At 37.4% G+C, this 26,194-nt stretch overlaps 1 protein-coding gene across 1 annotated transcript in view; it reads right to left on the bottom strand.

The window, feature by feature from the left end:
• Nucleotides 1–26,194, bottom strand: part of fam113 (family with sequence similarity 113) — a 105,886-nt gene that overhangs the window by 21,151 nt on the left and 58,541 nt on the right. The window contains exons 6-12 of the mRNA XM_039752917.1: nucleotides 25,236–25,386; nucleotides 21,163–21,406; nucleotides 15,817–15,915; nucleotides 8,830–8,913; nucleotides 7,447–7,521; nucleotides 6,059–6,157; nucleotides 4,258–4,353 (exon numbers count right to left, since the gene is read on the bottom strand). Of these exons, the coding sequence (XP_039608851.1) occupies nucleotides 4,258–4,353; nucleotides 6,059–6,157; nucleotides 7,447–7,521; nucleotides 8,830–8,913; nucleotides 15,817–15,915; nucleotides 21,163–21,406; nucleotides 25,236–25,386 (848 nt within the window). The remainder of the gene's footprint in view (nucleotides 1–4,257; nucleotides 4,354–6,058; nucleotides 6,158–7,446; nucleotides 7,522–8,829; nucleotides 8,914–15,816; nucleotides 15,916–21,162; nucleotides 21,407–25,235; nucleotides 25,387–26,194) is intronic.

Genomic DNA, 26,194 nt, shown 5'->3' with positions numbered 1-26,194 from the left:
GGAGCAGGTTTTCATCCAAGTCTGTACATTGCTGCAGTCATCGTTCCCTTTATCCTGACTAGTCTCCCAAGTCCTGCCGCTGAAAAACATCCCCACAGCATGATACTGCCACCACCATGCTTCACTATAGGGATGGTGCCTGGTTTCCTCCAAATGTGACGCCTGGCATTCACACCAAAGAGTTCAATCTTTGTCTCGTCACACCAGAGAATGTTGTTTTGCATGGTCCGAGAGTCCTTCAGGTGCCTTTTGGCAAACTCCAGGTGGGCTGCCATGCGCCTTTTTACTAAGGAGTGGCTTTCGTCTGGCCACTATACAATACAGGCCTGACTGGTGGATTGGTGCAAAGATGGTTGTCCTTCTGGAAGGTTCTTCTCTCTCCACATAGGACTTCTGGAGCTCTGACAGAGCGACCATCGGGTTCTTAGTCACCTCCCTGACTAAGGCCCTTCTCACCCGATCGCTCAGTTTAGATGGCCAGCCAGCTCTAGGAAGAGTCCTGGTGGTTTCGAACTTCTACCACTTATGGATGGAGGCCACTGTGCTCATTGGGACCTTCAAAGCAGCAGAAATTTTTCTGTAACCTTCCTCACATTTGTGCCTCGAGACAATCCTGTCTCTGAGGTCTACAGACAATTCCTTTGACTTCATGCTTGGTTTGTGCTCTGACATGAACTGTCAACTGTGGGACCTTATATAGACAGGTGTGTGCCTTTCCAAATCATGTCCAATCAACTGAATTTACCACAGGTGGACTCCAATTAAGCTGCAGAAACATCTCAAGGATGATCAGGGGAAACGGGATGCACCTGAGCTCAATCTGAGCTTCATGGCAAAGGCTGTGAATACTTATGTACATGTGCTTTCTCAATTTTTTTTATTTTTAATAAATTTGCAAAAATCTCAAGTAAACTTTTTTCACGTTGTCATTATGGGGTGTTTGTAGAATTCTGAGGAAAAAAATGAATTTAATCCATTTTGGAATAAGGCTGTAACATAAAATGTGGAAAAAGTAATGCACTGTGAATACTTACCATACCATACAGGTGCTGGTCATAAAATTAGAATATCATGACAAAGTTGATTTATTTCAGTAATTCCATTCAAAAAGTGAAACTTGTATATTAGATTCATTCATTACACGTAGACTGATGTATTTCAAATGTTTATTTCTTTTAATTTTGATGATTATAACTGACAACTAATGAAAGTCCCAAATTCAGTATCTTGGAAAATTAGACTATCAATTAAGACCAATGCAAAAAAAAGGATTTATAGAAATGTTGGCCAGCTGAAAGGTATGAACATGAAAAGTATGAGCATCTACAGCACTCAATATTTAGTTGGGGCTCCTTTGGCCTGGATTACTGCAGCAATGCGGCGTGGCATGGAGTTGATCGTCTGTGGAACTGCTCAGGTGTTATGAGAGCCCATGTTGCTCTGATAGTGGCCTTCAGCTCTTCTGAATTGTTGGGTCTGGCGTATTGCATCTTCCTCTTCACAATAACCCATAGATTTTTCTATGGGGTTAAGGTCAGGCGAGTTTGCTGGCCAATCAAGAACAGGGATACCATGGTCCTTAAACCAGGTACTGGTAGCTTTGGCACTTTGTGCAGGTGCCAGGTCCTGTTGGAAAATGAAATCTGCATCTCCATAAAGTTTGTCAGCAGCAGGAAGCATGAAGTGCTCTAAAACTTCCTGGTAGATGGCTGCGTTGACCTTGGACCTCAGAAAACACAATGGACCAACACCAGCAGATGACATGGCACCCCAAACCATCACTGACTGTGGAAGCTTTACACTGGACCTCAAGCAATGTGGATTCTGTGCCTCTCCTCTCTTTCTCCAGACTCTGCAACCTTGATTTCCAAAGGAAATGCAAAATTTACTTTCATCAGAGAACATAACTTTGGACCACACAGCAGCAGTCCAGTCCTTTGTGTCTTTAGCACAGGCGAGACGCTTCTGACGCTATCTCTTGTTCAAGAGTGGCTTGACACCAGGAATGCGACAGCTGAAACCCATGACTTGCATACGTCTGTGCGTGGTGGTTCTTGAAACACTGACTCCCAGCTGCAGTCCACTCTCTGTGAACCTCCCCCACAGTTTTGAATGGGTTTTGTTTCACAGTCCTCTCTAGGGTGTGGTTATCCCTATTGCTTGTACACTTTTTTCTACCACATCTTGTCCTTCCCTTCACCTCTCTATTAATGTGCTGGGACACAGAGCTTTGTGAACAGCCAGCCTCTTTAGCAATGACCTTTTGTGTCTTGCCCTCCTTGTGCAAGGTGTCAATGTTCGTCTTTTGGACAACTGTCAAGTCAGCAGTCTTCCCCATGATTGTGTAGCCTACAGAACTAGACAGACCATTTAAAGGCTTTTGCAGGCGTTTTGAGTTAATTATCTGATTAGAGTGTGGCACCAGGTGTCTTCAATATTAAACCTTTTCACAATATTCAAATTTTCTGAGATACTGAATTTGGGACTTTCATAAGTTGAGTTGAGTTGAGAGAGAGAGGTTGAGAGACAGGTTGAGTGAGAGGTTGAGAGAGAGGTTGAGAGAGAGAGAGAGAAAGAGAGAGACTGTTCTGGCTGAAGCAGCTGTGATGGAGGCTGCAGTTGCAAACCTAGAGGCCGCAGAAATTGAACTTGGATCGAAGTTACTACCAGTACAGAGCCCACAGCAGCGTACTGAACAGTATGTAAATGAGCATAGCGGCAGGCATTCATTCAGGGAAGGATATATGAATAATGGCCCCATGCCGGACATGTGTCCTCAACCTGGTAGCAGATGAAAATATGATATACACACATACATACATAAAAACACACCAGCATGCAAACAATTTATATATACATGCGTAAGAATAAAATGTACACAGTATAAATAGGATTAAAAAATGTAAACACTCATAAGGTAAAAAGCAACTGAATGATTGCAATATATGCAATCTATAGTGAAATGTTTAAAATCACCTTTAAAAAAAAAAAAAAAAAGTGTAAGCTATAGGTACCTCCTCTCCAGTATTTATTAGTTTGTGAAACTGAAAGCAAATTAAAGCTGTAATAATTAAAACCTTAGTTCATTTTTAATCTAATCTCACATTTACATTAATCACTGCTCACATAAGTAGTAATTGGTAAGGAGATACAAAATTTGAATGTGTGTGTTGATTTGAATGTGCATTTTAACTGTGGCTTATTCGGTCTAGTGGAGGGAAGTAAAATATATAGGTTTAGGCAAATTTAATTAGGTAATCACACTGACCACTTTGTAGTGGGCATAATTAATCTGTGCAAGACTTGCTTTTAAACTGATATTTCTGGGATCACTTTTTAATTATGTATGAATATTTTTAAAAAGTCTAAATATAATAAAAGGAAAAAGAACAGTCTAGAAAAGTTGTTAATATCAGCCACTACGCAAGCTGCCATTACATTACATGTAAACTGTCTTAATTGCATCAAGATATCTGCATGATTGATATACAGTGCCTTTCCCTATAGCATCCAGTATTTTCAAATGCTTTAATATAATTTGATTTAGCAGCGTTAATGTAGCATGAATTGCATGATAAAATACATAACACTATCTGGTTCAACTTTACCCTTGGTTTAGTGAATAGGCCAAGATGCTAAGGTCAATATAGAAAAACTTTACTTAGTCCTGTACTTTAATTACTCTAATCTGAACAGATTTATGTACAGAATTTGATAACATCCCTTGATTTATACTCTCTAGTTTTGGATCTAACAAAACAGAAATCTCAATATCAGAAGTTAGAGAAACAGCTTAATTGATGATCGAATAGAGAATACAAGGAGCAACCAAATGCAAGGCCAAAAAATGCTGCAGAGAGCAGGAATGTGTAAAAACATGCCAGTATTTTACAAATCACAGATAGCAGAAGAGATAAAAAGCAAGGCCAGTCTATGTTTTTTTTTTTTTAGTGTTAAGACCACATATATTTTAGTATCCAAGACAAATTAGTTTGCTTGCTACCAATCAATATCTTTCAGAGATGTTTAATACTTTGAAGGATAGCAGAAGATAGGAGTACACATGAAATAAACATTAAATGGACTTGTACTAGTGCCGACAAATTGACAGATACCAAACAGAAAAACAAATTCCCATTCTTGAGTGCAAACCAAAGAGGTGAACTGGCAACAAGTCAGCTTTTAGTGGTGTCAGGACAAAACATGCAGGCAAGGTCATTCACCATGCAAAAGATATTCATGCCGTAATGTCTTTACCAATATTTTGGAAGGTATGCATTCCTTGCATCATGCCCATTGCATGGTTATTAAAATACCGATTAGGGGGATGACAAATATCCATCCATGAAGGTCCTACACACAAGTACAAAAAGCACATCAATGAATACTTTAACTGTTTAAAGACTTTACAGGATAGCATCTTTGGCTATTTTGTTAAGTCATCGCTCCCTCGTCTTGTATATTGCCTTTATTTTTTCTAGTCAAAGAAATGTAACTTGGCTTACAGATGTAGAGTGCATTACCTGAATTGAGTTGTTTAAGAAAATGACACAGCATAACTTAATGTTTGCCATGTTGCAGAAAATTCTAAGGAGCATACTAGGTGTTTACCTCAAACATGGTTTTTACAGCTCTTAGGTGAATCTCAGGAAGTTTATACATACAAGTTTAAGCAATTTTGACAAGATTGATAAAGTAAACAGACTTTTGGAACTCCCTTCATAACTGAAGCATTTTTGGGTTTAGTTACAGTGCATCATAGGTTGAATACAATCCATTTAAGCAATAAATCACATGCAACATCAATACAGATGTTTGAAAGAAGCCTATAATGTTAATGGCCCAATTTAGTAACATTTTGCAATTTGGCATGCCAATGAAAATTGCTTAGAAATAACTGTGGTTGGGTAAACGAGGAAAAACAAAAAAAAAAAAAAATTTCCCTTATTAACATTACATTTCACAAGGAGACCTTACCACCACAGGTTGTGTAATTTTAAAACAAAAACTGCAATGAAAACTGAATGCTCAAAACATGCAAAATACCAGGAATTCCACTACACTGTGAACAGCTCATTGATGTGACAGCCAGTCCCATGTCATCCAGAAACTTTCAAACTGACCTAGTGTTTGGATTTGAGCACCAACACAACAAAACATGCACATCAGTGGAGCGTCTGAGGAAATCGGGCTGTCCGATTACCAAAGTCGACACTGGAAGAATGTGGTTGGATTCACAACCCTTAACATATTATGCAGCAACAATTTATCTACCATGCCGCCATTAATGAAAGGCAAGACAAAAGTACCTGCGGACATTCATCATATTCACAAAAGTGGTGAGCTTTAATTTTCAAAAAATAAAGCTTGCTCTTTACTACCCAAATCTCCTACATTTTTAACTTAAAATGTTTGCATCATAGCTTGTCATTTTAGGAAGTATCCCAAAGAAATGAAACATTAAAAGGTGTTCCATATATCCAGTTAAATAGTTTCTCAGTTCATGTGAGCTTTCTTATGAAATCAATGAGTACGTCCCTATGTCATGAGTGTTCTTTTCTAGCTCACTGTAGTCACAACTTGTATGTATAAAAAAAAAAAAAATAGCTTCTCTATAATTTAGACCGGAACAAACTGCCCTAAATCCCTGCTATAACCCTCATGGGGTTACACTTTTTTATTAAGGTGTAGAACCTCAGGCAACAAGACGGGACACAAAAACATGCAGCAGAGAAAGGTACACACCTCACTCAAGCATTATAGATATGCCTAGAATAGTACATTTAGTGCTGGTAAAATAATTACAAATAGACAATAACCTTAATCTGAAAGAATCAATCTGGTGTTTGATATGCCCATTAGCAGGTGCTCTTGGTTTTAGGGTGACTCTCTGGATTGAGTAAGCAGTTCTATTTAGCCATAACTCAATCCTCCAGTGTATGTGAAAGCATGCTCAAGGGTACAAGAGTCAGCCTGAAACAGGAGGGCTATCTTTGAAAACTGATCACCTACAGCCAGTGATGCAGTGAACAAAAACCATAAAAGAGGCATTCCTTACCATTACGTGGTGCATGATGCATTTCTGGAGCCTGGACTGGGAAATGTCCATGATCAAAATAAGGATGCTCAAATCCCATATTTCCATTACTACACTGACCTGTACATTGTGGGGGAGGGGGGTTGGGGGAGAAAAAAAACACACAAAATGCACAGAGACCAGGGAAAAAAAAGACTAACAAGCCACAATTTGTTTCAGTAGGGTTTCTCTTGAACTTTAGTTTAATTAAAGTTTACCGAATGACAATTGCGATCATATAGTAATTCATCCACAAAATAAGCAACAAGTAGTTTAGAAGATTAAAAAAAAAAAATCTATCCATTTTCTTAGCCATCTTATCCAAGGCAGGTTTTTAAAGACAGATGAAGCTTATGCCAGCAACCAATTGTCACATGGAAGGAACATCTGGACAAGGCAGTAGTCCATCACAGGGTGAACACACACATAGGCCAATTCACCTAACCTGCATGTCTCTGGACTGAGCGAGACAGCCAGAGCACCCTCTCAAGGGAATAAAAGCTGCAAAACTGGAAGGTAGGATGAAATAAATCTGTAAGTGACTGGAATTCCTCTTCCCTATACCCACATGATGGGGAGAGTATGTACAATTGGAAAAACTTGCAACGTTTTTTTTTTTTTGCCAAAGAAACAAGGCCAATCAAAACAATTTAGCACTCATTTTGGCAAGTCATGTATCGGACAGGTTTCCTTATGTGTTTGATCTTTGTACACAGAAAAGCTTTGCACACACAATTTTAACTAGGACTGCCACAAATAAAATATTTCTATTTCAAATATTAAAAAGCATTTCTATAAAGTACATTTTTGAAGTTTTAAATCTCTATACTGAACTTCATGTTACTATAGCTTCAATTAAATACTTAGTAAAAGGATCTAAATTCTTATTCCGCTAGAATGAGAAAGTGAAAACAAGGTTTCAGAGTGTTACATGGGGTTTTTTTTTTTTAAATCACATTAACACAAAAATATGAAGTAAATAACAGAAACGGGTAATTATCAACTATAGTAAAAGGAGAAACTACTGCATGTTTGCTGAGGCATCACTAGGACAATCATCTAACAAAGCAGCAACAAAACAGAACACCCTGGTGGTCCATACTGCAATCTCTCACTGTTTTCCAAGAGGCACTAGGCTGAACAATACCTGTGGAACAAAATTATCTAGTAGGAAATATAATTCAGGTCTTAAGATCTATGGAGGTGGGGGAACGAGGAAAAAAAAAAAAAAAAAGTTAAAACCCATGTACATGAACACCGAATACTGTAAAAGGAATGGGCTAGTCCTGTTCTTACTGTAGTTGCTACCATGTGGAAAAATCCCCACAACCCCATCCAATCAGGCCTGGATTAGATAGATTAAAATTTACCTAAATTTTTAAACTGCCTTCTTTGCCTTGTATAACTGTGCCACAGATTTTCCTTCTGTTTTCTTTGCTTTTTACCTGTAATTAATTCATAAAAAAAAAAACCAAAAAAAACTATTTTTAGTATTCTAGTACATAACTAAATTAAGCAAATGAAGCATGCTTTTAATTGTACTGAAAACAAAAAACATCTATAGAGAGTCAATAAAGCTTTAAGAAATGAAGTAAAAAAAAAAAAAACCACGTGTCCAAGCTCACAAAATACTTGCATTACACCTAAATGCTAGACTACTATGTTTCGTTTAGAAAAATTCCATGTTAAATATGTCAAGGTACAATGCAAGTAGAACTGGCAGGCAAACATTTTTCAAAAGAAATGAATGTTTAAGCTATTACCTTATTATTAGGTTCACTTGAATGCAAATGGCCATCAGACCTTACTTTTATTCTATGTTAGTGTTCCCTAATTTTATTTAATTTTGTTTTTTTCCTCTTTCTTCATCATGTAAAGCACTTTGAGCTACATTGTCTTATGAAAATGTGCTATATTAATAAATGTTGTAATCTAGATGGATTCATGCCATTGTCAAATTCAGATAACTTTACCAAATTAACCAGTTACGTTCTATTTTATTTTTCAAAAGCAAATAAAGGTAATTTACACAAATTAAAGTAGCAAGGACAGGTTTTTTTCTTTTTTTAATTAAAGAAGCTGTCATCTAAACAGGGCATTGGGACATAATGGGTTAAGGTTGTATGTATTCATACCACACTGGTATCAACTGGTCACACATATTGCAAAGATGGCATCAAAATAAGTCTATGCATGAAGGTTACCACAAGGAACTTGGCATATTATCATAATGGGAGAAAGACAGGATTTACCAGGCAATTTATTGTGTTCACTTCCTAAGTCACTTCAGACTCAGATATGTGATGTTCACTGTCCACAGGCTACACAATTAGCCTATGGTTACATTTTATTAAGCACAGAGAAAAAAAAAAAGTTTCAGAGCATAAAACTCTCCTGAATCACACAATGATGTTTTGTTTCATCAAGGCCAAAACAAAAAACACCAAATTTGTTCAGTTTATAATGTTTCTAATTAACGATAATTAGCAAAAAAAAAAAAACAAAAAAAAAAACCACAGTCCGATTACCTAAGGGGTAGAAAAAGGTTTCATGTGAGGTTATGCAGAAACAAAAATACTACAGAAATAAGCTTTCACACAAACTGACTGTAAGCATAAATGCAAACAATGAACCAGCGAATAAGTATAAACATCCAAGATATTACCAAGCAACCTAGAAATGTAGTTAGTGAAGCAAGTTACATTAAGTAGCAGAATAACTTCTGAATATACTACAAATAAGACAGAATGTACCTTTCTTATGAGATTTCTTTAACACAGAATCTGTAGAAGCCTGCTGAGATGAACCAACTTGCACATTTATTCTGCAGCTGAAATCTACAAGTAAACAGAAACATCAAAACTTAGGATATTCAATTTTTGGAGAGAGACAGAGACAGAGAGACACAGATGAACAAGGGGCTGAAATAATAGGCACAACTCTAACAGCAGCAGAATCTCCCGTTCTCTGCTGTGATATTGTTACAGGTATGCAACATTGACCACACTAGGGACTACGGCCTTTGAGAATACCAAACCTTCATATACACATTTTGGCTGCAGAAAGCACAGACTTTATTGAAGCCTTTGCATTTGTATGCAGGCTTCATGCAGCAAGTACAAGCAAGGCAGTATGACATTCTATAATCATTTGATTTTAAAAGTGACACCCAAGTTATTATTCTTAAAGAACAGTGTTTTTTTTTTAGGAAAATATTGCCTAGACCAGGGATGCCCAATGCGTCGATCGCGATTGACTGGTAGATCACAAAGGTAGTTCAGGTAGATTATGTTGCATTCAAAACATTTTTTTTTTTTTATGTTAGTCCATCATATATCCTCCCTATGGCATTTGCCACTTGATTGATACATACAGGGCGACCAGTCAGATCTATTTTCAAATCAGATCAAACTCTGGCTTAATGATCTAGTTAGCCTTTCAATTTATATCAACTAAAGAAAGGATTTAAAAAAAATTGTTTGGGGAGGGTATGGGCTGGATGTGGAATTGGAAAAGGATTTTTTTCTCTCACAATGTCACAATCGAAGTGCATTTGTCTGATCTGTCAATCATTGCTATTCCAAAGGATAAATGTACTGAATTGTTATTGTGCCATAAAGGTTATTCAGTTACACAAGGTACGACAACATATATATTTTATGTATAAAGTATACTCAGAGTATGAGTATATATAGACCTGGCCATTTTAAAAGTAGCTCACAAGCCGAAAAAGTGTGGGCACCCCTGGCCTAGACCAAAACATCTGGTAGTCTGCCATGCTCTGTGAGCCTGTTTGGTTGTCCAAAGTTAAAAACTAGTAGTCCTGTGCATCTGATCTACCATTTGTCTAACCCTGATTGTTACCATTTTTTAGCAGCCCGTACTTGGAGTAATTAAGATGCTATACAATTAATAAGCTTGCTTTAAGTGGTACTTTACAGCATTTCAATCTGAAGGGTTATTACTCAAGTCCTTATTTCTAGCTCTGTACACATACACTTCTGGTGTCACATGGTTTGTTCAAACCTAGCCTATGAGGATTTGATGAGGTATATTTCAGTTTAATTGAGCAATTTTTCACACATTTTTTCACAACTAAAAGGACTTAAATTAGAAGTTGAAAGTCAAAGATGGTCATTTACAAGAGAGACTCCTGGAATACAACCTTCATTACCTTAAAGTGCACTAAATTGGATTCCATCCTGCAATCCATTTCCATCCATAATCTAGTTATCATGCAATACTCTGCACCAGCAAATGAAAATGAACTGCTTGAACAAGCCTCAACTACCACAGTTGCCTTCCTACTTTTGGAAGAAATCCCCAGATCACAACAGTATGGGATTCCTTACAGGTTGCAATATATTATCATTAGCTTTAATACTTTTAACAAAGAACAATGTATGGGCAGCATGGTGGCACAGGGGTAGCACTGCTGCCTTGCAGTAAGGAGATGGGGTGCTCCTTGCGTGGAGCTAACACATTCTCACTATGTCTGTGTGGGTTTCCTTCCACAATTCAAAAACAAAAAAAACTTAGGTGAACTGCTGTTGCTAAATTGGACTTAATGTGTATATGTTTTCCCTGCAATCACCTTGCGTCAGATGCTTCCCAAGATAGGCTTAAAAATCACTGTGACCCCGTTTGGGAGGAGTTTGGAAATGAATGGAAGTACATTATATATTTGAAAAGAATCATTATACACAAACATGCAATAGGAAACAGTATATAAAAACAAAAATATGCCAACAATCCTCCACAAACTTAGGGATGCATGTGTGTCATCTCTGCCTGCTCACCTTCCATTTTACATCTTTTTTCTAAAATATTCAGCAGCATTTCTCTCAATTGTTTTGAAACCAGGATTGATATTTTAGAAATCCAAAAAAGGAACAAAGTAAATAGATGTGAAAAGAATGCAGTTTTTTACTTGAGGTTAGAATCAGGGTTATTTGCTAAATGATATAATTCTGAATGTCTTACCCCACTTGTAGCTACAAACAAGCCTGCTTTAGCTCTATCACAGCATACTTATTCCTGGGCATATGTTGCAATCAGTATCTTTCATCTTCACATACTTAAGACTTCCACAGTGCAGGCATATCCTAGTATGTTCATCTCTCTAAGCTAAAGGAGACTTAACATTCCTGTTATGTACACACAAACGTGCATTATAACCAGCCGCCAAACACAATTTTAACTTGCCTTACCTGCATAGAGGAAAGCCAGGAAGAGCAGTTAGCATGAGCATATTTTAATCTTAAATCGGACTAATGATTAGCAAGTTATACATGGATGTTCAAAAACTGGCCATTTCTGATCTATTGTTCAAAAAGCAGTTCATCACGATAAAGGTTGACATACTTGGCAACCAGAAGCCAAAAGTGTCAAGTAAAATTAGATCAAGGACTAGAATTTGCACAGATTAAATTGATCAAGAAATGAGAATTACTTCAGAGTAGACAGTCATTCATTTATATGAAGAGATTGATAAATTGTGGAGTGCTATTTAGATAGAGCATCCAAAAGTATTTACCACTAAAAAAAAGTGCTATTTGATAGTGATGAGGACAGTTTGTCCTAACTGGAAAGCCAGGCCATGCATTGCAACTGATGGCCGTAGTCCATGATAAGGCCTTCTCACAACAGCATTTAAAACACTATAAAAAGAACTGTTAAAATTCCATAAGAAAAACAAACTCAAGCCTCCTTTAAAATGCAGGATGCTAACAGAACAAGAACCTTAAAACACAAAATTCAGGAATAGTGCATTAAAGCTCCCTTCTTCTAACAATCCTTCCGGCTTGGGTATGTGGGATCCTTTGAGAGTCAGTCGCATAAATTCTCGTGTTTTCTTTCCATCTTTTTTTCCCCCCACTGCCAGTCCATCCAACCTTACCAGTTGTTATTACAGTATAAGTTGCCTGCAGCTACTATAATTCTCCTGTACCCAGAACCAATCAATCTTCATAACCAAGACAGACTGGACAATGAGGACTCACAGATAAGACTTGGTGCAAAAATCCTTCAATGCTTTAATAAAACATGGGAGTGGTTAAATCTCTCGCGGGACGTATAACGCTGCTTTTGTTTTGAAGGTGGGGACTGAACGCACGCTAAGGAGATGCAGTCAGATCAGCTGCTGGTGAGCTGTGTGTTCTGCTTATCGCACTGTGCGTTGATCATTTAAAAGCCTGTACAGCAGCTCTCCTTTTGTCTCACTGCCTTGTCTTGCGGGACATTAGAGTGTCTCACACGGGATGTCAAAATGTCTTCTAAGAAGATCACGTCTCGTCTCCCTCCCAAGATTTTTTTTTTTTTTTAATAATTGAGTCAATTCAGGCAAATTTAAATAAAATAGTACATTAAAATTAGGATCATTTTTCATTTAAATAATTCAATAGATTCTTAAAGTCTCAAGAGCAATCTTGTGGATCTCTACTCTGCTCTAGTACTATATGAAGATTTTTGTCTGTTTTTGGCATCCATCTTCTTCCAATCACCAATCTCATTACATCAACTCCTCCTATGACTTCTAACCATCAGTTAAGTAAACTCGATATAAAAAACTTGATATAATCAGTGTACAAGGTCTATTAAATAACGAGACAGGCGCAATAACTCATTAATTGAAAATAAAATTCATTTTTGAAACACTAAACACTAGCATGGTTAATTGCTTGTGTACTGAAGTGACTATACTGTAGCTGCAGGTGGAAGTCCCATTTTACTTATGGTGCTAAGCAGAGTTGCGTTGTGGTGCAGAGCAGTCTATTAGCCAGCGAAAGCGCTGTGAAAAAGCAGCCTGTTACGGTGCTGCCTTTGTCCAGTCCGATAGTGGTCATGGGACATTGTATCTTTAATTGCTGCTACAACAAATAGTTCTGAGCAGGCATCAGCCACAGTGCTAATCATGTTAAGAATGCCATCAACTCGGAGGGAGAGGCAAGTTCGTTGTACCACGTGAACATCACCGAGAGAATAAAAATTTAATAAAAAAAAAAAAAAAACGCAACAAGCGCTAACAAGCGTTTACAAGTAGCCAAAACTTACACCAAGTGTCAGACTCAATTGTATGTTATTATATTGTAGAAAAAATAGCAGTTCACTACTCAAAACACGGAGTGCCCAGTCTCAAACCCGGGACCTTTGGGTTATAAGGCAGCAGTTCTTGCCTCTGCAATATTCATGAATATGTGTAAATTCCCTGTCGATTGACAATTGAGCTTGAGTTTTAAGCTCATTGACAGACACATGTAAATCGAATGCTTCCCCTCCCTTGGTTATATTCTTGAGTAAAAGCACATGTGCTTATTCAAATTACACGATAACACTTCCCGTCATTATTAGCAGAACATGGAAAAAGTTCCTGCTTTAGGTACGTATTCAGCATTTTAATTTCTCACATTTCCTTTCATCCTACACTTACCCAGATCTTTGTAGACATGGAACACGCATGAAATGCATGTATTCCAAATAATGATATACTGTATTATTTACCCTATATAACTCCAGGCACATCACATGCAGATAAGGAGTCTTGGCTTGAGCTGGGAAAAGTTTGTACGAGCTGAACTAAATCAAGGTGGGGAACGGGACAGCAGGCTGATTGCTGCTTGTGCTGATCGACCCATTTACAAAACAAGAAACGCTAAAGGAAAGTAGCGAAGAGATTTAAGATGTGCTGTGATTAAGAGTTTTTTCAGGGGTTTCAGGAATTCTAGCGTTAACTGCACATCACCCAGCCCTATCTATACTTCCTATCTTAAGCAAAGATTTGAATTACATGTTAACACATGTGACCTGCTAAAGCATGTGGCTCAGCTAGAAGAAAAGCAAAAATCTTTAAATTGGTGTTGCAAAACTGGCAGCCTACACTGAACTATTTTATGTCATTTAGATAGATAAGCCCTGGGGACAAATAAAGTTCTAACTGGATCCATCCCAGGATTTGGCTAGGACTCTATTCATATGAGGACTTCTACCTATGCACCAGGAAGGCAACACAACACACAAGACTCATCATCACTAGAGCAAACCCGTGTGAAATAATGTAATGCTTTTAAATACAAGCGTAAAGTAAACAAGAAAATCTTTTGTAAATACCAACCTCCAAGCACTTGTCTTAACTTAATATGCTATCACACATTTTTGCTGTAAAACCACTACATGTACAAATTTTACAACCCAAAAGGGCAACAACTGCATATAAAGTGAGGTAATGTTCAAATGTTTCTAGACTTTCACTGGCTTCTCCAGCTCTCCACCACCATGTTTTATGCCGAGATATATTGTTTGATCCCTATATTACATTGTTCATTGCTTACTTTTCACCACAAATGTTGCTGCCTAACACTGTTTGATTTGATGTACTTTCCCATCTTAGAACAAATATGTTAGATACCCCCTTTCTACCATAAATGCTCACTAGCTAGAGCCCAATGAAATTGATTCATCTAGTAATGTTTTCTATGGCCTTGTCGTCTTTCTCTGGATTTCTAATTTTTGTGATTAATCAATAAATGACTTCTTGTCCTGCCAAAAGCTTCTGTACAAAAATGTGGAGGAGACAACAGCCCACCCCACCATACACACACACACACGCACAAAAACTAGCACAAACCATATGCAGCCACCAAAACAGACACTAGAATGCAAACCACACTGGATCCATGGAACAGCAGCACTACAGATTTACAAATGTTTCAGCTGACATTTTTACTAGATTGCTGCAAGACAAAAAATATAATGTAACTGCATTTATTGAATGTCTGCCCCAAACACAAATTCATCTAGGCAAGGAACATGGATGATGGATGTTATACAAAAGATGTTGTACTCTGTGGAATGCTTGCATGCTTAGATGCTGAAAACTGGTTAGCTGTGAAAAGCACTCTACCTCATCACAATAATACTGAATAGGGTTGAGATCTTGGGACCCTGCAGGTCACCGAGGTCATAAAGAACAAAAAACACCATTATATAACCATTCGGTGATTATATATGCTTTCTAACGTGTCACAGATTGTTGGGGCCCTTACCCAGCCGGGACGCCTGGAAGGACCGGAAGGTGGCATTGATAGCTTCCAGGTCACAAGGGGGCAACCGCCCTGGGTTAGGACAGGACCACAGGAGAGGAGCAAGGAGGTTCCAACCCGGTGAGACCCGTGGCCACCGCCAGGGGGTGCCACAAGCCTCAGGAAACCCGGGATACATTTACTTCCGCCACACTCTTCAAGATGGAAGAAGAGCCTTCCATGGACGCCCGGAGTGCTTCCAGTACAAAGGGCAGCACTTCCGCCACACCAGGAAGTCTGAATAAGGGGCGATTAGTGCTGTGTATCTTGTGTTTGTGTTGGGACTGTGATCCTCTGTTTATTGGTGCTTAATAAACAAACAAACAAACAAACATGTGCCTTTGATAAAGATGTGGTTTCCAGACTAGTCTCACACATGGTACATTAAGCTGGAAGTGTTTATACAAACGTATACAAACTGTGTCAACAACACTCTTGCTGTTCAGTCATTATCCAGGGGGTATCACAGGCCCTAAAGCGTTTCAGGAAAACATTTCTCACAACATTACACTACCACCGCTGGGCTATACTATTGATACCAAACAATTATGCCATGGACACGTTTTCAAATTTCTGCATATATTGAGCAACACCAAACCACTTCATAACAGGATCTAATACAGCAATAAAGGAACTTTGAATTAATGAAGAAGCAAAAATTACCTGTTGGAGAGCTTTTTGCAGATGTAGGATGAGATACGATTCTGATGTCTGACAGAGGAGTAAGAGTCACCATCACATCACTAGAATTCTTGCAAGGATCTGAAATACACGGCCAACACTTTGACAATTTGAACATTAACCTTTGTGCACTAATGAATAAACATTTCATAGAGCACAAAGAAATCACATTTAAAAATAAGCAGTAGTGCAATTAAATATTTACATTTATACAAAAGAAAGACATCAGAAAATTTACATAAACACCATATAGCAAAGTCTAATAAATAGCATGTAACCTGCACCAATTTATAATCCACACGCACAAAAAAACCCCACAAACACATCATATGGTCAAACAAAGTTAGCATGTTATTTTTAAAATTAAGCAATGCAGTTAGTCTTTCAAAAATCACTTTTGCTCTGTATAACTGACATGTCAACCAATTTCTGGTTTAAGTAACTGGAGCCACAGTTTTGCACGCTCAGATTTCTCATTATGAGAAGAGAGTCTCTCTCAACTTGCATAATCTAGTTCTGTGCTAGTAACTTTGGCCACATGGCAGAAAATAAAATGCTCAATAAAATAAAAACAAAAGATCTAGTCTTTCAATTTTGTACCCCTCAGGTATTACACACACACACAAAAAAAAAAACATTTTACAGAACCTTAGTTAGTTTGGTACAATTTCCAACAGCTCTATTCACGCTTTTAAATTTGAAGCTATTGCATGTTCCATTGATACTTCACTCCCTTTTCAATAAGCCAACAATGTTTAGCTGCTAACTGGTAAAAAAACACTAAAAAAAAAAAAAAAATGAAATCACTAAAGGGTCACTAAATCCAAAACAAATTCCTGGAATCTCAGTTAAAAAAAAGTTTAAAAACAAAATTGCTTAATTAACTTCAACAGCAGAAATAAAAACAAATTATCTATAAATTCAGAGCACTGGGACATGCTTTAGTAGTTTGTCGTTCAAGCTGTATTTGAAACAAACAGCATCTCAAAGCCAAAGGATCAAAACCTTAGCAGCGATTTGATGCAATATGAGCTTCACAGCTACATCTGAAAACACACGTACAAAGGTAAGCCTTTTTTTATATATAAAAGGAAGCGTTAATGTGTTCACTGTATGCATTAACAGAGAAATCTAAAAATGCACAGGATTCAAAACTTTGAGATCCAAGAAAGTGTAAATGTTTACTACTGGATATGTGGTAAATCACCCAAGACATTATATATAAAAAAAAACCACACAACCCACACAACTCAGGAAGTGGCTACTTTCAAAGGAAATTGCAACAAAACTAGAGGCACAGTCTGATGCCATTGCAATTATATATCAATATTTTCAAAAACATGATTATCACTAAACACACTGCCATGCATGTTCCTGGTACTTCCAAATTTACAGTTTCCAGTGGTGCAAATTGCCAGCTGTGAGAACAGAATGCCAAAACAAAAGCATTTTCAAATTTATTAGTGTTGGTGTCAACTAGATGCAAGTGTTAACACAGATTGCAGCACAAAAATATGAATAAGTAAAATTAGCCTGTACTCTTCCACATCACCATTTCTCCCTGCAAAGCTGCTCTTTTTTTTTATTCACATTCAAGAAGTTGACAGAAAATGACTGCTTTCATTAAGCTTGGCGAAGTAGAAAATTCAAAAACAAAGTAGTTTCATGCATAAAATACAATGGCAAATTGGTGTAGGTAGAAAGTCAGACAAAAAAAACGCTGGTTAAAAACATTCCCAACAGGACCTTTCCAAAAGTGGTGGAATGTGGAGACTGGAGAACTTAACTTAGGCCTATTTTTATGTAAAATGTGGGTACAGGTAAAATTAGTTTCTAGACCCCCCCCCCTCTGTAGTTGTATTTTATACTGTACATAGTACTATGTAAATAGTACTATCTGGAGTGCCCATTTGTCTTAAATTTTCATTGTTTGTCTTATTGATTACATATTAATAGAAATTAATGTATTTTAGAGTTAAGCACCTCTAAAATGAAAAAAAAGTGAAACAAGAGAATATTTGAATGACCTTGAAAAAAACTATTGTAACATGTGAATGTTTCCCAAAAATTTCCAGAAATGTGTCAACAGCAGTAGGTTGCAGTTACCGAATATCCTGCTAGATATTCATACAGTCTAGTTAAAACACTCTGCCAAATGAAATGTCGAATTTATAGAGCGCATTTCTGGTGTTTATTCTACAACAGCACAGGAGACATAGGTATCCAATCAATATGCCAACACTGACAGGCTTGTTCATAAAGTGTTTGTGGACTGTTAACAGAAAGTTTTAAGTGACATTACACTTAATGAAAAGGGGGAGTTGGGAAAGGAAAACACAAACATCACATGCAAAGCTGCATTTTATACCATGACAATGCACCTACACACAGTGTTGTCAAAACGGTGCAGTTATTACTTCTCCCCCTCTGCATTCACCAGATGTCGTTCACAGCAAGTTCTTTTTGCTCCTGAAATTAAAGTTGAAACTGAAGTATATCTACTACCGTGAAAGAAATACGGGGGTTGGTTTGGGGTTAAAAGTATAAATGGATTTCTTAAATTTAATAATTCCAGGAATTAAGCCCCCAATAACAGACCACTTTTCATTTAAAAATGCATTCTCTTTGTAGGTATATAGCGTAGTGCTTGATCAAGCAGATAAAACGGAGCTAAACTTAAATGACATAATGAGTATGTTGAGTCTACATAGTAATGCATTTAGTATGTGAAATGAAATTTAGATCTTAATCTAAAATGCCTAAATTCTTTTATTTCCAGCCTTATTTGCAAAGGCCAATCAGATTTGGATCTCTGATGTATAATTGACACAACTGACAGAATGTTTTCCTGCATCTATCATACATGACACAGTCTGCCAAGCATGAATGCAGTGGTTCAATTTTAAAAACTTGTATGCATGCTTATAATTGGAGAATACTATCTTGGGGGCCATCAGGAAATCAAGTTAGCCAAAATTCTGCTCCCCTGTACTCTGCCATGATGGTCAATGTGACTGTTGGGCGAAGAAAGCAATCAGACATATTTCAAACAATCAAAGCCTATTTTCCTATGATCTTTAACTAGGAAAATATTATGTAAATGTGTAGGACAACTAAGAAACTTGCAACATTAATACCAAACTGGGGGAAAAAAAAAAAAAAAAGCACTAGGATCTCAGTTTTCCAGAGATACAAATCTCTTGTAATCCCCATCAAAACATTAGGAGTCCTCCCCTTAATGTTTTAAATCAGGGTGGGCAACATCAGTCCTGGAGGGCCACAGCAGCTGCACGTTTTTGTTCCAACCCAGTTTTTAAATGAGTAATAAGTGCTTCATCAGCAATAATTTACTTAAGTGACATTATGATGCTTCACTTTAGTGGTCTTGCTTGTTAAGGTTCCCAACCCTTAATTGCTCATTTCAGTCTTAAACAGCCATTTTTAATGGCTTCTTATTAGCAATAACATGCAAATGAGCTAGCAGTTCTCCATCTAACTGGTTTCCATTTACACCTGTGTGGATGCACTACTCGGTTTAATAAAACACTTAGAGAGAAATGTGACGGATTGAAAGTTCTCCATTTTAGGCTTCAAATCATTTGGATGATATCCTTTTGGGGGAAAAAATCTGATACAAGAACCTAGCATTTCAGACTAAAGCCATAAAAATTTCATAAGGTCTGAGACTAGCAAGGATTGGTTTCTAATTAATTGGGTTGGAGCAAAAACCTGTAGCCACTGTGGCCCTCCAGGACTGACACTGCTCACCCATGCCTTAAATGAATGACATGAAGTCCTTCTATAGCACTTCTGACTGGCTATATCAGATGTCACTTACAATAGTATTAAGCACCACAGTCTCAACATTCCTGGTCAGTGTTTCTTGAAAACTGATCAGAGCTTCTCTATTATGTCTAATTCACATACACTATGGAAACAGGATACAAAGGCTTGTGTTTAGATGTTGAAAATTTCAGGTTCTAAACAATAGAAGCACCCATAATGTGAACTTCAATGGTCAGCAGAAGTGAGAGATGAATATCAAACTAGTATTCAAGAAATCTCTCCCATGGCTGGCATCTAATTGCAAGTTACTCTTATTCTGTGGTAAAACGAGTTTGTATCATGTCTTATATACATAGGCTGTGGAATAATCACTGTCAGTTAAACCCAAGAGAAGGCCTTTTGTTCACTAATCTGTCCAGCCTTTTGACTGCATGTGCTCTTTAATTCAATCCTAAAAACGTTTAAGGGCCATTGTGACATTGAAATTTATAGTCATTTAGATAGACGGGTGGGGGAATAAGCTTGTCTCACTTGTTCATTCACTTGAATTTCATCCCAGTCATATCATGAATTCCAAGGAGGTACTACATACAGTAGATTTAACAAAAAAAAAGTAGTGAAGACTTTTTTCCTCTTGTATCCCAAACATAAGAAAACAACAATTGATGGTTCTACATGCATTTAGAAGAGATTGTGAAATTGGGGAGAATTGGAGGGGAGGTTTCCAATGGGCAGAGAACACATTTCTGCCTCCATTTACATTGATGGGAAGTGATTTTTACATTTTTGAGTCATTTTCAGGAACATAGGACTATACTTATACTGTTAAACCCTTTACTGCAATGGTTTATAGCTGCGATGGCAAACAAGGTGAAAACTGAACAGTCATTTTTTTTCCTCAAAATGTCCTGGAAATCCCATGGTACTGGTTATATCTTGGGAAATTTCCTTGTTAAAAGTGAAGACTGATAAATGCAACACCTATGTAACTGAAACTAAAAAAAAAACAGAAAAAAAGCAAACAGTCTCCTTTTTCAAAACTGACAAACAAATTTCTGGAGCATTCAGGTTAAGATTTCTAAGCTCTCTCTCATCTAATTCTTTAATTTTTTTTAAGTTACATTTCCTGCAATATCTTCTCATAGGACATCATTCTTGCGCACTCTCTTCAAAAAGCTGTGAATCTACATGGCTTTTCCCACCTTGATGGAGTGGGAGACAACCAGACTAAAACTATACTAAGCTGTCAAACAATTTGCATGGCTTTCTGAAAACTCTTCTATAAAATGTCTCCCAATTCTGACCATTCAGAACTCAAAATAAAAAAAACCATAGCAAAATAGGAATGTAGAGCATAGTGTAAGTCTGACTGAAGGCTTTGGATTACTGGAAAATTAAGGAGTCAAATTTGCTTTTGAAAGCCTATTGCTTTTTGGTTCCATTTCAAAAACAAAACAGGATTTCACTTTTCATGGTTTCAACAGCAAAGAACAAAGAAAAGAAAGCACACAACAGTACCAACAGGGCATGTATAACACATACTTTCCAATTTGTTGTCTGGAAGATCAACATTCCAGGCTTCTGCTATGTGTCCCAACAAAAGAAAGGTGAGCTTTCGGTGTGCAAGTTGATTCCAGTGAACTCCATCTTTCATACGATTCTGTAGTTCAAAACGAAAGTGGTAATGCAGGTCCAGGACATCAAATTTATGAGAATCTGCAAGTGTGGCACTATAAAAATTGGCTTCAATTATGTCAGAGCGCAAGGTCTTTTCCATGTGTTGGATCTGAAACAAAAACACAAAAAAAAAATTAAGTTTGGAGCAGAAAATCTGGCCATTACAACAGTGTACTGTATACTACTTAACCCCCAAAAAAAAAAAACAAAAAAAAACTGTTTACACAGAACATCATTGCCAAAACTATCCTGAACTTGGTTGAATTGTGAAACATAGACCTCCTTTAAAAAAATATTAAATTCAGAGTTAAATATAAACATCCCATAACCCTCTATCAAAAATCAAACATTAAACCCAGGATTTTTAGACCAGGCAGGAGAAGAAGATTTGGGTGAAACATTTTAACCCCTACGGTTCTAGGTCAACACTTCAGGCACTGTATGACCCAATATTACAGGAATTTTGTCAGATTTAAGGAGAGAAATAACTGAATGAAATTAGTTCAATTTCTGCACTGCAAGAACATGGACTGATGAAGTCCCACACCCTTAAAACCCTTTCTGTAGCTTTCTCCAACTTGAAGACAGTGCTTTTTAGGTCTTTTAAAAAAGTTGAATTTTGGTAATGTTCCATTTTTACATAAAGTTCACTATACACAGGACAATACTGACAGATCTAAAGATTTTATGCAAAAAGGATTGGGCAACAACATCCTTGAGGTCTACAGAAAAGTATACATTATAAAAGTTTTAATGTTAGCAACTTGATGCACTTGGGTAAACGTCAGCATCAGATACTTCCTAAAAAAAGCAGCTGAAAACAGCAAGTATACAATCTTTCATGCAAAATGCACAATTCAGCTGGATTACGGAAGAATATGCAATATTTACGATTAAAACAAGAACTGGGATAGTGGAGCTCCTGTGCCATATAAACTTATGTACATTAAGTAGTAACCGCAATAATATAAGAAATAGACATACGAATATTCTAAGAGAAGCAGACTAACCTTGCAAACTCCATTTGCATTTTATAAAACATTTTGGGTTGAGCCTCAAAAATTACACAGCAAGTAAGGACGACAAACTATTCGATAAATGTGTTATCTTTTGCCTCCCAATTTTATTGCCCTCTTCATCTCTAATGCTGGTGATGCGACTTAGGCCGGAGTTATACTTCACGCGATGCGACACATGCTGCAGAGGACGCCCCTGCTACGCAAGTGTTGTAGTGTTTATACTTGCGCACATACTGAACGTAAATCTGGAGGAATCCACCAGGTGGCAGTGCGAGATATCACGGTGAGAACATGTTCGGCTTCTCTGTGTTGTGAATTGCCTAAAACACCTATTAAATTCCGACAACACCTTACCGCAATCTCTCTGAAAAGGATGTTTATTGATTAAACCAATAAATCCAGGGATGTGTCCATTCCAGCAAGCATTGGGCACAACTGAGAAACAATCCCTGGACGAGGTCTCAGTTCATCGCAAGGTGAATACAAGTACACACATACACTAGTGTCATTTTAGTGGCACCAAATCCCCAAATCTGCATATCTTTGCAAGGAAACCGGAGCACAGTGTGGAATCCAAGCAGAAAATACCAGTAACATAAATCCCTGCGAGACAGCAGTGCTATCGCTCCGCCACCGCGTAACCCCCATGTGTGTAATTATTAATAGTATTTATTATTTAAACTAAATTATAAGTGTAATATACACACTTTAATGCATTCCATCATGAAACTGATATCAAGTATAAATCTAAAGATTCTAAATGTGCAGAGAGTTGGAATATCATACATTTAATGTGTTCTGTGTGGTGATCTATTGCTTCTTGCTGCAGCGGTCAGGTCCAAGAAGCTTGTAGCAATTAAAAACTGGGATGACGTTTATGATGGTCTGCATAAATGATAAACTACGAGGTTAAAGTGGACAATTCGAGATTAAAGCCGAAATTTCCACTTTAAATCGCAAAATACACGTTTTCACCGTGTCCTTTATTTTTTTCTCAGTGGCTCAAATACAGCGCTATACATTATGTTGCTGTTGTGAAGTTGCAAAAAAACCATCACAAAAGATGGTATGTGAGGACTTTTAAAATGACTCGGACGTCACATTCCGACTTTTAGCACACTGCGCCCCCCGACTTTTTGCTGGTACTGCAACTCGCGCAGGCGTCGCGTTAATTTCGGAGGACCTGCTCAGAGGACGCGTGAAATGAGCCCTTAAAGGTGTTGCATCATGTCTTTGTAGGGAAAGGTTGGCTTTATAGTTGAAATCTCATCTTGCTGCCAGAGTATTGAACTAGTGTAAAACCTTTTTACGTGCAGTGTAATATATGAAGACGCACCCGTGAAAAATGGTCCTTTATACAGGATAGCGCTCTTATCTAGGTGGGCATGCAGTGTAATATCCCTACAAGTTCATGAAGGCACACAATCTTCTGCCACGTTGTCTATACATGGTCTTTGGAAATGTTCTTCTGTGTGGTCTGTACTGTAGATTTCCCCTGAAAAGTATCCTTTAAACTGCTATAAAACAGATGTCTTAATCCAATCTTAATCCATTCCATCCAAAATTTATGAAATGTGCCATTGAAGGGAGGGAAACATTTATACCTGGTCCAAGCTATCCAAAGGGAAATATTGTGCTGTCTAAAACACAAAACCCAGTCCAACTGTGGAAAGACCTAGGGTCTCATGTATAATGGCATGCATAGAATTCATACTAAAACAAAAGCAGAAATGTGCATATGCACAAAAAAAAAAAAAAATCAGATGCACTTCCCCTTTATAAATCTCAATGTAAATTTTAATACGCATGCACGCGCCTACAGCCTCACCCCAATTTCAACCCAGATTGCAATATTTGAATATGCAAATCAATTTAAACAGTCATTCCATTCATTGTTTTGTTAAAATAATGGTAAAAGCATAAAAATGTGAAGTGGAGGCAAGGGAAATACTGTATAATTTTGTGACTTAAGCAGTAGTATGAGCAACAAAAGGAAACTGATGGAGCGGCACTCAAAAGTTCGAGTTCAGAAAGTCACACGGTGCCCAAAACAAAACTGGTCAGGTATCAAAGTCAAAGTGAAAAGGTGAGTGCCCGAGTGTCATACGGAAGAATATTAGGGCCACAGAGAAGGTGGGGATGCAAGGGGCACAGTGAAGAAAAGTCTGTCGAGATTACAGTTGAAATGTTGACTTTAAAGTGGAAATTGAGATTAAATCTCATACTTTGATTTTAAGAGGTTTACAATGTTCTACTTTTAATGAGAAAATAATTTTGAATTTACTAGAGAGTTTAAATCCCATTGCAACTAAAATATCAAGTTAAATGCTTACTCAGTGTTCCCCGGCCCACTCAAATCAAGCTTTATAAAATAGGCTTTTTTATGCTGACAGGAGTGCACAGGCAGTGATCGCCACACAGAGTATATCACGTGCTCTTAGCAAGGCACACACCTCACTGACTAACCAGAGGTTTATGGTTGGCATGTGTGAGGTGCTTTGTGATGGCAACATCCTCTATGCATTTCCTTATACAGTTAGTCCTCAACTTTCATGGGTGCAACATTCCTAGAAAAAACACTGATGCTGATACATTAAACCTACAGGAAATAGGGCTCCAGAAACTACCAAAAACTACAGCCTTTCAGTAGAGATAGCTCAAAGTACACTTTTCCGCATAGAGATCTTTAACAAGTAATAAAACCAATCTAATATGCACTTTACATTAACACAATAACCATGAAATAATCCATAAAATGCAGTATGCAAAATAAAATCTAGGAAGAAATGTTGTGCATACTACCATTTTTGTGAACTTTGAGAGGTTTGCACAAAAGAGATAAAAGGTCTAGACAATACATTTCCAAAACGCTTCCACAGAAAAATTTAGAAGGAAGAATCTATTATTGCAAACTCTTACCTCTGGGACAAGAAAGCCACCGTACACTTTTTTGCCAAGTGGCATTGTTAAGTTCCATATAATCAAACACTCTGGAAGTAGGATCTCTTTTAACCGCATAAAGAACTTTTCCAGATTCATTCTATATTCCTTCATTGAATTTATGCCATACCTGTAAAACAGATAAACCCGTTTCAAACATGAAAATATTGGAAATATGATCAAAAATGTTTACTTCAATTGCATTCTATTAAAGTGCACCGTTTACTTGAATACTGCATAGCTAGCTTTTGTCACACTTTGAACATTTATTGCAGCAACTTGATCTGTAGTGCCATCAACTGCCCCATTTCTAGAACTGCTTCAAAAAATCTGATAAACATGTTGCTTGGTGCATCATGTCCATTTAGACTGAATGTTATATGATGGAAAAGAAAACTTGACCTCTAACTTCCTAGGAACTTTTGATATTACAGCGATGTATGTATTTTCAGTCTTGATTTAGTCTGTTTCACTGTGCAGGGCCAGCTAAGGTTAGTCATTCATGCCAAAATGGCAATATACCTTTAGACAACCAGTATTGCCAAAAATTCATTACAGTATAATTAAAAATTGCCAGTTTCAGAAGATAAATAGATTTGTACAGTGGAACCTCGGTTTGCGAGCAGAATTCGTTCTGGAAACGTGCTTGCAATTCAAAGCACTCGTATATCAAAGCGAATTTCCCCATAAGAAATAATGGAAACTCAGATGATTCATTCCACAACCCAAAACTATTCATATAAAAATTAATACAAAATATAAAGTAAAATACATAATGCAAAATTAACCTGCACTTTACCTTTAAAAAGAATCATGGCTGGTGTGAGTTTGTAAACTCATGTGGGATTCCACCCAACGGGACGACACGCGGAAGAGTGTCCCAAAGCAAATCGCAGTCTCCCAGTGCTGTAGCAGTTTGCATACAAGCGCATCCAAAA

The sequence above is a fragment of the Polypterus senegalus genome, chromosome 4, assembly GCF_016835505.1.
Source record: "Polypterus senegalus isolate Bchr_013 chromosome 4, ASM1683550v1, whole genome shotgun sequence".
Classification (NCBI taxonomy): Eukaryota; Metazoa; Chordata; class Cladistia; order Polypteriformes; family Polypteridae; genus Polypterus; species Polypterus senegalus.
The sequence above is the reverse complement of the archived record's forward strand: the minus strand, read 5'-3'. Positions and strand labels throughout refer to the sequence as shown.